Here is a 16,158-nt window from a genome sequence, read left to right as displayed (position 1 = left end):
ACTAGATGACTTAATCTCCAAGGTATTTTTTGGGGGGGAGACGGACGTTGGGGGGCAATAAAACCTAAATATAATACATTGTGATAAATAACTGGCTGATTTTCCATTAAGTAAATAAAGTGAGCAAAGAGATAAAAGAAGAGGTGGGAGCGAAATCCCCTCTCTGGTTATAGATAGATGGAGGGGAATTATTATTATTTAGTATTATTATAGCGCTATTTATTCCATGGCGCTTTACATGTAAAAAATTTTATCAATTACAATGATCTTTAACAAAATGTGATGGGCGATCTCAGGGGAATATTTTAAATAGGTATTTCCCCCTTTCTTCGCCATATGACTGGATGCATATGATGCACAGTGCCAAGGTAAAGTTCAGTTGCTATTGTCATGAAAGGACACATAATAAATAAATAGATACAAAAATAAATAAATGCAGGAGCATTGTCTGGAGAAAGACCAAGACTTGGGGTGCATTTAGGAGATTTGTGCTGATGGACTTGTTTGGGGGAGAAGGAAAAAGGATCAGGGGGCTGCAGGAATTGACACCCCCTCCTCCTGGAAGCTGAACAGGGGTGGTGACTTAGGACAGCAAAGAGAGGAGGGACATGAAGGTTTCCACCAGCTGGCTGTTCCTGTACAGGAGGTCCTACATGAAAGTGCTCTCCAGCAGCAGCTCTGGTGTCTAGGAGCTGTCCATTTCAGCACTAGGTCCTCAGCAGAGGCAAAGGCAAACGAGATCCACAGAACAGCTGTAGCATCACTTCCATGCAGCAGCAGAGGAAGCCCATTTACCAGCCCACCCTACACAGCAAGCCTGCCTCCCTCCCAGGACATCTAAGTGGGGGCCTCACAGTGATCTTCAGCTGTACAACCATGGATTGCAAAAGCCGCAGTCCTTCTCAAGCCAAACCTTACAGCATCCAGAGGAGACTTGTGGTGTAATCAACAGCAGGGGATAGAGAGATCCCACACTCCAGCAGACACACACTCAGCAGACACCAGAAGAGGGGACAACAGAAGAAATAATCTGTGAAGAGCAAAGGGAGAGAGAGAGAAAAGAAGAACAAGAAGAAAAAAAAAATCTGTTATTTTTTTCTCCTTTTTACATGGCGCAGGCTGCAGAACAACATAAGGAAAGCAGACCCTGCATTCCTAACCCTATAATCCCCCCCTGCCCTGGTCCTGATGCTGAAGGTTGGTGATGAAGATACTGCATCTTTATTCCTGCTGATTACAGCTTCACAATTAGCCATCACTTATGGAAACTGAAGATCAGAATTTTAGGAAAAGGGATTAGAGAGATTAGAGCCTCTCTGTGTGTTAGCTCTGCTGCTTGTTTGTGTCTGTCTGCACTATTTCTTTCTATTAACCTGCATTTGGACATGATCTGATGGACAACGAGCTCTCCATCCACAAGCCTTCCAGCAGCTTTACTTTTGCTATTTTTTCTATTAGGATACCTCATCTTTTTGGGCAAGGTCCAGCATTACTGCTAAGCTAAAAGAAAAGAAAAAAAAAACAACAAAACCCTTCCATCATCTCCCCATCTTTATCTCCTATCACCCCCTAAACCAGAAGACTGTTGGATGTCTATAGAATGAAGAATTATGGGTCTGTTTGATAGAGGTGTTCAGATGCTCCTAACCACTGTGGGAGCATTTGCTGCATTCAGTTTAATGACAATTGCTGTGGGCACAGACTACTGGTTATACTCTAGAGGGGTCTGCAAGAGCAAATCTATAAGTGAAAATGAAACCAGCAAAAAGAATGAAGAAGTCATGACCCATTCTGGATTGTGGAGAACATGTTGCCTTGAAGGTATTTTGGTGACTGGATAAGACCCTTTTCCTCTCTTACATTTTCACCCTCCTCTTTCTGCTCTCCTGTTCCCCTCCCTCTCTCCTGAATCAGAAAACTACATATTCCTCCATCTTATCATTTCATTTTTTAAACAAGGGGCGGCTAGACTGAGCTAATAAACTGGAGGGGGGGATGTAGGGAGGTAGGGGAGGGAGGAGGGTGATTGGGGAGAGACTGATCCACTTCCAAGTATTCATTGTGATGATGTGAATGATAGATTTTGTTAAAGATGGAAGCAGTGGGGCACAGAGTGTGGTACAGGGGGCATGGATGACATTACTCTGGGTGCATTGTGTGTCTTTTTGCTCCATGATGAGGCAAGTGCATGATTGGCTATTGAGCTAGAATTGGAAGACTCAAGCCATATACCTGTATTGGCAAAAGCCACATATGGAAAATGGATGTCATGCATTGCTGATGAAAAAAAAAATCAATGGGTACAGATTAAATGCTGTTGAGGCCTAAACACACTACACATATCCGTAGGTAAATGCAATGCTGCATATCGCAGAGCCCTTGACATGATATATAACGGCAATAGTTCCAGGACTTTTTTGCACAACCACTGTATATTTATTTATTCATATATTTATTTCTTTATTCATTCATTTATTTATTTATTCATTCATGTATTTATTTCTTTATGTAGTCATATATTAATTTCTTTATTTATTTATTCATTTATTTGTTTATTTATTCATTCATGTCTTTATTTCTTTATTTATTCATATATTTGTTTCTTTATCCATTCATTTATGTATTTATTTCTTTTATTTATTTATTCATTCATTTATATACGCATTTATTTTTTTATATATTTATTTAATCATTCATTTATATATGTATTTATTTCTTTATTTACTCATTTATTTATGCATTTATTTCTTTATTCATTCATCTATGTATGTATTTCTTTATTTATTCATTCATTTATATACGTATTTATTTTTTGGTTTATTTATATATTTATTTAATCATTCATTTATTTCTGTATTTATTTCTTTATTTACTTATTTATTTATGTATTTATTTCTTTATTTGTGCATTTATTTACATATTTATTTCTTCATTTATTTATATAATCATTCATTTATGTATTTATTTATTTAATCATTTATATATGTATTTATTTATATATACTCAGTGCTATAGGATTAACCTGTTTGTATCATTTATTCTTCCATCCCATAGACGGTTCATTTACATGTTGTAAACATGACATATATCTGCACATTGTATCAATTCCTTGGTATTTATGTATTCAAGTTTTCAACAGGCCTGTGACTATTCCTTATTCCTCTTTGACTAATATGTGTGTTGCTGACGCCTGGGTCATCACTGGCAGACTGCGTCCCACAGCTGCCCCCTTTAGCTGCCCCTCCTTTTACCATGTGCCATGCCAAAAAAGCCCTGCAGTACATTGTTGCGCCAACGAAAGGGTTAAACACAACCCACATGAAAAAAAAGGGGGGGAGAGGACTGTGTGTGTGTCAGGCGGAGCAGCGAGGTAACTATGATTAGTACGGTGGTACACAGACCACCCACCCCCCTCCCCCACAGTCCCCTCTTCAATCACTGCAGGTCAGCAATCCAGCCTTACCCATACACATTATTCACATATGTACAAACACACAGGCACATTCACACACTCACTCCGCCTGAGGCACCGCAGACGTGTGTGTGTGTGTGTGTGTGTGTGTAAGATAATCAGATAATTCGATATATAGTCCATGCAGTGTTGCAATGCAACCTATTATATACACACACTGGGTGTCTGCACTGAATAAGTACAATTGTATAATTGGATAATTAGAGCTTTAGCGTACCGCTGGGGCCATTTCTGTGTGATTGTGTGTGTGCACTAGTGTTAATGTCGCTATATATCCTGCTGCTTTCTGAACAGATTGCCACCACACATGTCCACGCACATATACTGAGATACACACACTACAGAGACTATGCCAAGCGCGTACACACCATATGCAGAGGCCAGACCTTGTATAGTTGCATACACAAAATGTAGGCGCATATGGTTCTCCCAGGCTTTCAAAACAACATACCCCTTACACCTCCTACACGTACAAGTCACATCACAAGCCAGAGAGTCCAATTATCATCTTGACCAAAACTTAAAAATGACACCAGGTCCCAATCTCCAATGATTCGAGACATATTGACATGGAATGAAATCCCCTTATCCTTAATATCAGATATAAGGCCATAATCATAACCTTCATAGGACAGAATTTAGACATGGCAGTCATTGGACCAACGCACAGCTTTAGCCGTTACTCACGGGGGCACCGAACATAAAAGTTTTATAATATTATAACAGCTCGTCATCGATCAGAATACACACAGTATGTACTTGTATGACACCCAAAAATAAATTACCCTGGCATACCAATGGAAGAGGAACCATTTTCCCAACTTAATGTGCACATATAGTGCACAAAAGTTTTAGTATAACAACTTGGCCTCAAACAGGGATGTACCAAAAATATATTATCCTGGCAGACCAATGGAAGAGGAACCATTTTCATCACTTAATGCACACATATAGTGCACACATATAGTGCCCACATATAGTGCACACTTATAGTGCACACATATAGCGCACACTTATAGTGCACACTTATAGTGCACACATATAGTGCACACATACAGTGCACACATACAGTGCACACTTAGTGCAGACGAGATTGTGTAGGATATGCGGTATTATACGTGTACATATTTGTGGACTCATTTCTAGGGTTAGAGGGAAGTATTCGATATAAAGATTACTTATATAATGTGATTTATGTGCAATTTTATTGCTGGATTATTGATTAGATTATTAATTAATACATTTTGAAATAAATGCACTGTGCACAAAAGTGGATAATTATTTTAAAAAAATTCTATAATAGGAAAAGTAGCAAAAAAAGCATATAAATAAGTGTATAATAATATAAAAAAATAAATAAAAATGATGCAGTCCAAGTACATGAAAGGATAGTCGTAGGCCTAAGCGTTGGTTCATCGTATGACAATGGGGTTCTTCTATATTGCACACTTGTTTTCTAGTGTCATTTCACCTCTACAAGGCAGGCTCACGTAGGCTCCAGCCCAGGCTGTGAGCCTGTGGGACATTTTGGCCCTTCCTCCTCTGGAGCTGGGCTGTGATGGGACATGCTCTGAATTGCTAAGTGTCTCCATTGAGCGATGAGAACAGTTTGACGCATTAAACACGCATAGCGCATCCGCTGAGCCTCTCCTCAGCCAAGCCTGCCTCTTAACATAATCTGCAGAGGAACATTGCACTGAATAGAATATGCCGTCCCTCCCCAGCCAGGAGAAAATCAATAGCTATGAATTCACCCTGATAGATCTCAGCCCCCCTCCCTTCCCCTCACTCCACCGCCGCCACCATCCACAACACCTCATTCCCACCTCCCCTCCTTCCAGGAAACCTTTTCAATTGATGCTCCTATTTATTATGTGTCCCCAAAGTGGCTAGTGGTTACAATTAAACATTTATAAGAAGCTTGTAGGAATTTTGTTTAAGCCAGCTGGCCGTCCCTTTTGTTAACCTTTGAGCAGCCAGCGTTCGCTCGGAGTCATTTTCTGGCAGCAAAGATGTTGCATCTTTTTTTTTTCTTGCAAGGGTGTTGGTGGAGCGAAGAAGACAGATGGAATGGTGGGATAGGCTGTTCAGGTTTGGGTTTTCCAGTGTACTTGGGAATTGGATGCAAGGTGGATTTTAGGTACTACATGGTTAACAGAGTGCAGGTGTCTACATTTTAGGAGGAGATGAGTAGTGGAGGGGAGAGGAGCCATGCGCAAAATTCAGTTTAACTGGCTGGTTAATAGGGGATTGTCTAATTTTCAAAGACTGCACAGGGTGTGTGTGAGAGAGAACGCGAGGAAAGAGGAGGGTGAACGAAATGGGGGGAGGGGGAAGGAGAAAGGGTGGGTGTGAGACAGGGGGAGGAAAAAGAAGAGGGAAAACAGGAGATGAAGAAGACCTTTGGAAAGTGGGAGGACCAATGCAGGAGAAACAGGGAGGAAGAAAGACGAAAGACTGAACAGGGTCCCCAATTTTATGTGTTCCATCTACATCACCTTACTCTTCTGGGGTCTTTACTCTCGTCGTCTCAAAATCAAAAGTCATCACTGGTCTTAGACCTTCATGTTAAAAGTAAGGTCATTGCTCTTAGGATCATGAGCAGCCGTGATGTAATTGGTGCCACTTCCAATTTCCAGAGGTTCCTTGGTATCGAAAGGCAATTTCTGTAGACCACAGAAAATGTTCAACTCAAATTGGCCACCAAGTAAGTGAAATGGCCAACAAAAATTAAGGGTTAAAATGATATTTCCTAAACTAAATGCCCCCAAAAGCAATATGCGTACGTAATGGTCATAGAGAAAAACATGAAACGAGAAGACTATAGAAATATATATCAGCAGCGAGAAGGCTTCCTATTAGGTTGTGATACCGGTATATGATTTTTTTCCGTAAGGCAGCTCTTTAATCCTGCATATGGAATAAGTTTAATAAATGCGATATTGGTAGCACCATAAGTACAGTCCCACAGTAAACGGATAAGAATAAGAGGTGATTATGAGAGATTTAGATCACTGACAAAGTAGAGCACATTAGCAATTATTTACAGATGCCGAGATGTAAGGCAGAGAAGTTTCATTGAGGGCTTTGAAGGTCAAAGACGGAGCTTTGTATCTAATTCTTGAACAGATAAGATATCCAGTTATGAGTATTTACATCATTTTAGGAGCCGTTGTCTAAATGAGCCGACTGCCAGTGTTTTAGATTAATTGCAATGGGGATAATCAATTGTACGAGCAATCAAGGGAGGATACGATGAGTGGATTAAAATGTTGATTTAGTTTTATAACGCACAACAGACAAATTGCACTAGATTCCAGCAGCGGAAATCTGAAGACTAAAGGTGATCATTAAATATGTAAAGGTCACCTCTAGGCATTGGTCTTGAAACGTGGACAGAATAAAGAGGGAATATCCTCAGGTTGTTCATTGTTTGTGGTTTAACGCTCATAAACTCAGCACAGGGATAAGACACTGTGGAGAGAGAAGCTTCATTGATCTTATCTTCTGTGCACCAAAGGGACCAGAAATGGAACTGACATAAGCAGATTTGCATTTTATCCTTCTTAACCTAATTTTTTACAGCTACCTTCTACTATAATCATTTTTTCATAGATGTAATTCTATTTTGCCTCGCGTATCTATAAGATGGATACTTGGGCATCAGATAAAATTGGATCGTATTTGCAAACACCTAAATATTTATTACATGGATACAAAAATTAGCATTAGGCTGGCCATATACATTAGATACCTGTTGACCAGAAAGTCATTCATCCAACAGCTTTCTCTCCCATACACATAAATGCTTGTCTCGGCCGAGTGTGCATGTTTTTAGTATTGAAACACATGATGAAAATCAGCTGAACCTGCCAATTTTCACAGGACTGGACAATCATCTGATCTTTATGGAGGTCTCCCAACTCTTACCCAGCAGATCATTTCTGGGGAAAGAAGGATCAGGCCATTGGAATTTCAACAATTAGGGGAGATAAGTTGTTTCCAGAGATGTCTGATAGTGGTTTTCCCATGGAAAATACATGACCGCTTGGCTGTGTCGTTGGCTCATATGTATCAGGAGTTGTAAGATATTGGCGTCTGCAGAATAATTGTTTGGCCAGCAGCTATCTCTCGCGTATGGCCAGCTTAAAAAGGCAGCGTATCGCAGAACAAAAGGATCAGGCATGTTGGGGGAGTCGGTAAACTCCTATGAATATTAGATGGTCAGCCACTTCTGTCCAAACTAGCAGGTTCAGCCAACATTACTCTAATGTGTACAGCTTTAGCCCAGAATTATAGGTCATTTACATATATCCAAGTGTAACCATTACTGGTCTTCTACATGAAAGGTTTCCTGGCATCCACAACCTTAATACAGAGTATAAAGAAATCTCGGGTTAGAGTCACCCCACCGTATTTTGGCCGTTTACGCTAATCACACTCTGCTCAAACACTGATCAGAGTGTGATCATAGTGTGATCTGATTTTCTCAGATGAGAAGACCGAAAAAATAATTTCTCCATCGTCTTCATTCTTTCAGTCCGTGAAACTCAGGCTACACTCAGGTGTCATCCGAGTGCGGTCCGATGTCTTCCATGGACTTATTGACTTGTATGGCCGAGTGTGATCCAAATATTGGATGCAAATTGAGCATGCCGCGATTTTTTCCTTGGGCAGACTTTGTCCGAGGAAAAAAATCGAACATGTGCACTGCCTTATAGACTAACATTGGTCCGAGTGCGTTCCGATGTTTTGTTGGATCGCACTCCAACCAAAAATACAGACATCTGCATAAGCTCTTATGGCTACCATTTAGATGTGCAACATTTTTCTTCATAAACCACAAGATCTATACGTGTTGACTCTAGTAAAAGCCTTTAAAACCAATGTTGCTGCCAAATTTGGAAACTGTATAAATGAAGCTTAATAAATTATTTCATAATTGAAATATTTCTGAAGTTTGATGGAAGCAAAAAAAGTCAACTGATTGCATAAAGAAGTGATGTGAACAATTATTATTATTATAGAGATTCTGATGTACATATTTGGACCACGATGCACGTTGAAGGGTTTGTCCAGGTTAGACAGTCCCTATCTATACACCCTGTTACGAATTTTGGGTGTAATAGAAGGTTTGCTATCTATTACTGTGAGTAGAATATCACTTAAAGAAGCACTCTTCCTCCCATAAAAGTTATTATCCTCTTAATATATTGCAATCATCATATTATATAGCACTGTGTACTTACAATTGCTCATTTTGCCTTTCTACCCAGATAATTCTTCTCTTTTATTTGCTCTATGTAGAAACAGGAAGTCTCTTGTCCCTGCATTTATTATTCCCCTTTTCAACTCTTGACTCAGCTGCTCCCTCCTCCCCCCTGCCAGAAACTTTTGCAGTGACTCATGCAGGGAAAATTGCCCTCCCGTTTCTTCCTAGAGCTTAGAAGGATTCATCTAGTCAGTTCTTAATCACGTGATGTCATAGACCTAATACAAAACAGAAGAAATAACTAGGTAGAAAGGCAAAATGAGCAATTGTAAGTACACAGTGCTGTATAATATGATGATTGCAATATATTAAGAGGATAAAAATTTTGATGGGAGGGGTGCTTCTTTAAAATCAGTTCCCACTCTGGACGACTCAGCTTGTCTTTCTCAATACTTGGATGAGCCATTGATTTCTGTGGGTGATATATAATGGTCGCCAGACAATTCCCCTACTGATAACACTTGTGCTCCCATCAGTGAAGCACTCCCCCAATCGGCTCACCATTTGGCGACCTGTTGTGGAGTTGGGGGGTAGTCAAAGTGAGACAACCCCTTTAATTTCTGTGCCATAAATGTCTAAGCTCTGACAGATCCATGTCCTCAAATTGCATTGTTACATCATTGAAATATTAAGATTATTCCAGAAATTTCCAACCTATTTGTATGATTGATAAAATGCATATTAAAACTGGGGTTTTAAAAAAAAACTCCTATATATATATAATATTATATATAATAGAGCACATAGAGAACATGGTGTAGTCTTGTGTGCGCATTAAAATGTGGTCTTCAAGTAGTGATTGTATAGTATAAGGGTAAAGGTGGCACTAATTGTTGTATGGGTGCGTGCCAACAAACCCAAACCCTTTAATACAGCTAGCAATTATGGCTCTGTTTTAATTTATACTATATTACAGAGTTAGATCACTTCCCAAAAGATTTTTTTAAAAACTTTAAAAAGCCTCCAGTGTATGAGATCACTCCATTATTTCCTGGCTGATGAGCGAGATCTCTTTTTCAGTGACAGTCAATGTATTAGTAAAATGATCATGCATAGGTCCTCTGATGTTATCAGTTGTCATCTCCCCATCAGATTAGCCAATGATCAGACGATCTTTAATCTGGCTGCTTGTGTACATTATTTCATATCATGACCATACCATGATATTATGCCTATGATCTGCTATGACTATTTTGTCTTTTTGGTAGCATTACTAATGTCACTAGTTATAGGCTGTATTCACTGGCGGCATTGAGTAGACAAAAATATCATATAAATTCTGTTTAGTAAATAGAAATATCGAAAAAGCTAATAAACATTCTGATTACATTTATGTCACCTTTATTTTTTCTGTACTTTCAGAAAACTTTTGACATTTCATAAAAAAACATGTCACAAAGTTTGCCTGGTGAGGGTCCAGGTGGCTTTGATTGAGTAAAGCACATTATTCACTTAAATTAATGCTTAAAGCAAAGGATCTGTGTCATGGTCCTCTCCATCCCCTGAAGAAAGAATTACCCATATTTTGGGATATCCAAAATTTAGCGAAGGAAAAATTTATTTATAGGACAGAAATTCTGGGATTTATTGAGTGGTCATAACTGATGCTGAGCCGTCAGGATACTTACCTTTCATGATCTTGTAATGTAAGATTTTGGGATCAGAGTGTTAACCTAATGGATCTTACGAAGCCAAAAATTGTATTTTCAGACTTAGTTATAGCCAAAATTGGGAATAAGTGTTTCCTGATACCTGTCCAAACAGGCTTCTAATCACCAGATCAATGAGCAAAATGCTTGTTCGTTGGGTGAAACAATTTTAAGCTTGCTTAAAAATCATTGTTCTCGGCAGCACATTGTCCAGTGTAAACTTTGCACACAGAACGATCCCATTCTGTGCACATGGTAAGAGAGTTGACCTGTCTAAACTAGTTATGAAACCGACCACCGATCGGCTTACAGTTAACCAATCGGTGGATTAACAGCGTCCGCAATCATTCGGTGTAAATACAGCCTTGCACTCAAATAACTTAATTTTTAAGAAATTATTTATTCTAAGCAAATAATCATTTTGGCTGTTACACCTGTAATCATGTGACAGTAGACTCACGCCTTACCATAAGGGATCTGTCAGTAATCTCTAAAGTTTTTGTAGTGCTGGGAAAAAAATCGCTCCTTAGAAAGATATTGAAGTGTATCAGACGATGTGCAAATCTGCTGAGTAGTCAGGGTAATGGGGCTGTGTTCTCTGAGCTAAGATGTCCCCTCTGGTGCTTCCCCTTCTCTTCCTGACGTTTCACTGAATCTTTGAATAGGAATCTGCAGCTGCATCTCCCTCCTCCCTGTCTTTTACTTGTTGTCTCATTAATTAGGAGGTTTCATAACATTTACAGGCAACCTAAAGGCACAAAAAAGGGGACAACTTCCAGATAAGACATTTTCCAAAATGTCATTCATTCATGTGTAGTACAGGAGAAAAATATAAATAATGATCAATTGTACTTCAATGTTTATCAATGTTTCAGGCTGAGCTGCCCTTAATCAAAGATATTTCAATTAAGTCACCCCAATGGTCAAATCAACATTTATTAAATTGGTTAACTGCCAACATATTCAGCAGCCATTAATTTGGAACTGATTCTCTAACTGATACCAATGCCTTAATTTTAGAGATGAGGGGATCGATTTGCGGGACTCCGGTCCAACATCCAGGTCAGTGGTACCTGGCTGCTAGACGAGAGGCTCACGAAGATCTTCCCTTCTGGAGTTCCCGATGCGACTCTTGATTAGCCACGGGCTGGCGCAATGCCATGTGTGTGTCACGTTGCATAGAGGATATCGTGCCAGTCCCAACAAATCAAATGGGGATGCCAGAAGGTAAGAAATTCTCGGGCTTCCTGTTTAGTGGCCAGGTACCACTGATCTTAATGCTGGACCAGAGTCCCGCAAATCGATCCGTTCATCTCTGATTGATTTATCTGTAATGTCTGGGGTGGTGAGGGTACATGCCTTCTCACTGCATATTCTAGAAGGGGTGTCATGGTGTTTTCTTAATGTATTTGCAACAATGCTCCAATGAAAGGGGCAAACACCTTGCTCCAAAAAAAGAGCCACTTACATTGCCTCCATCACAGTGCCATTCACAAAGCCATAGAACATGCAATACAGAGCTTGCTTGCAACAATGCCCTCATGACAAATCTATTATAGGTCAGTGCCACCATATTGCCCGAAACAGTGTCTATAAAACAGAGCAGTCTGTGACGCTGACCTGAGATCTATGGGGTTCAAAAAAATCAAAGGGTTCTTTGAGGAAGAATATATCACTAGTGAGGCCGTCAGCTGGATGGATTTGTGTTATAGGAGATTGGAGATTTAAGGGTTAAATGGTTAACTGAAGTCAAGAAAACCCGTGGACTGATTTACTAAAGCTGTTTAACTTTTAGGTAGTACCAACTTAGACTAAAGAGTCTTAAAATGTGCTCAGTGTATCAAAGTGGTTAATGCCTGTTGATAAATATGGGACATCTTTAGACTACATAGTATAAGATTTTGCTATTTGTAGTTTTCTTACTTTGGGCCATAAAGATATGTCACGTTTTGGCACAATTTAGGCACATGGGATCGTGATTATGTAGGGCACACCCTTTCGTCATCCGTTTTCCTGTAGGCTATGCCCTTCCTTGACCATGCCAAAAATGTGTCTAGAACATGTCTAAATTGATAAATGTGTACAATTCAGGAAAGACAGTTGTTGGTGCAAATTAAGACAAATTTCTGGCACATGTAACTTAGTAAATCAGTCACAATGAGCATTTAATAAGATAAAATTTAGCATTAAGTTAAATTGGCCAGTGCTGTCTGTTAAGACTGCATTCACATTTTTGTATCGGACAGCACATGGACCCATTGAGTAGGCCTGATGTATTCACACATCCGTTAAAATGATGGATCCGAGAATGAGATGCTTGCACCTGGGAGCAGGTCCTATTCTGATCCAATTTTGAGTATCAGAGCAGAAAATACTCAGTGCGTCTGTGTGTTGGCCGAGAAAAAAATTGATCAGCACACCAACACTTCTCTTGCATGAACAAAGAAACTTATGAAGATTGATGAATATTTAGAAATATAAATCTATACTCTATCTATCTATCTATCTATCTATCTATCTATCTCTGTCCCATCTATCTATCCATGTATCTACATTATCTACAAGTATCTATTATCTGTCCACATACATAATCTGGATAGTGAGAGAAAGTCACAGTTCCCAGCTTAGCCATATTGATAAAGTGGCATGGAAAAGTTTGTGCACCCCTGGTCAAAATGACTGTTATTGTGGACAGTTAAGCAAGTTGAAGATGAAATGATCTCTGAAAGGCCTAAGGTTAAAGATGACACCTTTCCTTTGTATTTTAGGCAAAAAAAAAAAAAAAATGTATATATATATATATATATATATATATATATATATATATATATATTTTTTTTTTTTTCATCTTTTACATTTTAAAAATTACAAAAAGGAAAATGGGCTGATGCAAAAGTTTGGGCACCCTGCATGGTTAGTACCTAGTAGCGCCCACTTTTGAGAGTATCACAGGTTGTAAACCCTTTTTGTAGCCTCCCAAGAGTCTTTCAATTCTTGTTTGAGGGAATTTCATCCATTCTTCCTTAGAAAGTTCTTCCAGTTCTGTGAGATTCCTGGGTCGTATTGCATGCGCTGCTATTTTGAGGTCTAGCCACAGATTTTCAATGATGTTCAGATCAGGGGACTGTGAGGACTGTTGTAAAACCTTCAGCTTGTGCCTTTTGAGGTAGTCTATTGTGAATTTTGAGGTGTGTTTAGGATCATTATCCATTTGTAGCAGCCATCCTCTTCATCCTCTTTTCAACTTCAGCTTTTTTACAGATGGTGTTATGTTTGCATCAGGAATTTGTTGAAATTTCATTGAATCCATTCTTCCCTCTATCCGTGAAATGTTCCCCGTGCCATTGCTTGTAACACAACCCCAAAGCATGATTGATCCACCCCCATACTTAATAATTGGCGACATATTATTTTCCTGAAATCCTGTACCCTTATTTCTCCACACATACCTTTGATCATTGTGGCTAAAGAGTTCTATTTAAACCTCATCGATCCACAGGACTTGTTTCCAAAATGCATCAGACTTGTTTAAATGTTCTTTTGCATATTTCTGAGGCCATATTTGTGCAGGTGTCTCTGAACAGTAGAACAATGTACCACAACTCCAGAGTCTGCTAAATCTTTCTGAAGGTCTTTTGCAGTTAAGCTGGGGTTCTGATTTGCCTCTTTACCAATCCTACGAGCAGCTCTCACTCAAATTTTGCTTGGTCTTCCAGACCTTATCTTGACCTCCACTGTTCCTGGTAACTGCTATTTCTTAATTATATTTCACACTGAGGAAAGAGAAACTTTCGCTTTGCTATCTTCTTATAGCCTTCTACTGCTTTGTGGGCATTTTCAGAGTGCTAGGCAGCTGCTTAGAAGAACCCATGGCTGCTGTTTTTTAGCACAAGGTTAGAGGAGGCTGGGTTTTTATAAAGCTGGGAAATTTGCATCACCTGACCTTTCCTAATGATGATAGTGAACAAGCCATAACCCTAACAGGCTAATTAAGGTCTGAAATCTTGGTCAAAGTTATCTGAGCACACAAATCTCCAAGGGTGCCCAAACTTTTGCATCAGCCCATTTTCCTTTTTGTAATTGTCAAAATGTAAAAGATGAAAAAAATAAAATATATATATATATATATATATATATATACCATATATATATATATATATATATATATACACTGTGTGCAGAATTATTAGGCAAATGAGTATTTTGATCACATGATACTTTTTATACATGTTGTCCTACTCCAAGCTGCATAGGCTTGAGAGCCAACTACCAATTAAGTAAATCTGATGATGTGCATCTCTGTAATGAGGAGGGGTGTTGACTAATGACATCAACACCCTATATAAGGTGTGCTTAATTATTAGGCAACTTCCTTTCCTTTGGCAAAATGGGTCAGAAGAGAGATTTGACGGGCTCTGAAAAGTCCAAAATTGTGAGATGTCTTGCAGAGGGATACAGCGGTCTTGAAATTTCCAAACTTTTGACGCGTGATCAACGAACAGTCAAGCGTTTCATGGCAAATAGCCAACGGGGTCGCAAGAAGCGTGTTGGCCAAAAAAGGCGCAAAATAACTGCCCATGAATTGAGGAAAATCAGGCGTGAATCTGCCAAGATGCCATTCGCCGCCAGCTTTGCCATATTTCAGAGCTGCAGCGTTACTGGAGTATCAAAAAGCACAAGGGGTGCGATACTCAGGGGCATGGCCACGGTAAGGAAGGCTGAAAAACGATCACCTTTGAGCAAGAAACATAAGATAAAACGTCAAGAATGGGCCAAGAAATACGTTAAGACTGATTTTTCAAAGGTTTTATGGACTGATGAAATGAGAGTGACTCTTGATGGGCCAGATGGATGGGTCAGAGGCTGGATCAGTAAAGGGCAGAGAGCTCCACTCCGACTCAGACGCCAGCAAGGTGGAGGTGGGGTACTGGTATGGGCTGGTATCATCAAAGATGAACTTGTGGGACCTTTTCGGGTTGAGGATGGAGTGAAGCTCAACTCCCAGACCTACTGCCAGTTTCTGGAAGACAACTTCTTCAAGCAGTGGTACAGGAAGAAGTCGGTATCGTTCAAGAAAAACATGATTTTCATGCAGGACAATGCTCCATCATATGCATCCAACTACTCCACAGCGTGGCTGGCCAGTAAAGGTCTAAAAGAAGAAAAAATAATGACATGGCCCCCTTGTTCACCTGATCTGAACCCCATAGAGAACCTGTGGTCCATCATAAAATGTGAGATCTACAGGGAGGGAAAACAGTACACCTCTCGGAAAAGTGTCTGGGAGGCTGTGGTGGCTGCTGCATGCAATGTTGATCGAAAACAGATCAAGCAACTGACAGAATCTATGGATGGAAGGCTGCTGAGTGTCATCATAAAGAAAGGTGGCTATATTGATCACTCATTTTTTTGGTTTTGCATGTCAGAAATGTTTATTTCTAAATTTTGTGCACTGATATTGGTTTACCTGGTGAAAATAAATAAGTGAGATGGGATTATATTTGTTTTTTATTAAGTTGCCTAATAATTCTGCACAGTAATAGTTACCTGCACAAACAGATATCCTCCTAAGATAGCCAAATCTAAAAAAAACCCACTCCAACTTCCAAAAATATTAAGCTTGGATAGTTATGAGTCTTTTGGGTTGATTGAGAACATAGTTGTTGATCAATAATAAAAATAATCCTCTAAAATACAACTTGCCTAATAATTCTGCACACAGTATATATATTTTAGAGATCATTTCATCTTCAACTTGCTAAACT

The 16,158-nt window shown here is 39.4% G+C and overlaps 1 protein-coding gene across 1 annotated transcript in view; it reads left to right on the top strand.

Annotated features, from left to right (window-relative positions):
- The first annotated feature begins 515 nt into the window (after nt 1-515).
- Nucleotides 516-16,158, top strand: part of CACNG2 (calcium voltage-gated channel auxiliary subunit gamma 2) — a 160,947-nt gene continuing 145,304 nt past the window's right edge. Inside the window, exon 1 of the mRNA XM_073644366.1 lies at nt 516-1,821. Within this exon, the coding sequence (XP_073500467.1) occupies nt 1,611-1,821 (211 nt within the window). The 5' untranslated portion in view covers nt 516-1,610. The remainder of the gene's footprint in view (nt 1,822-16,158) is intronic.

This window comes from Phyllobates terribilis, unplaced genomic scaffold (assembly GCF_046119375.1).
Source record: "Phyllobates terribilis strain yellow unplaced genomic scaffold, ASM4611937v1 Scaffold_8__6_contigs__length_399053987, whole genome shotgun sequence".
NCBI lineage: Eukaryota > Metazoa > Chordata > Amphibia > Anura > Dendrobatidae > Phyllobates > Phyllobates terribilis.
Note: the sequence above shows the minus strand (reverse complement) of the source record. Positions and strands in the feature narration are given on the sequence as shown.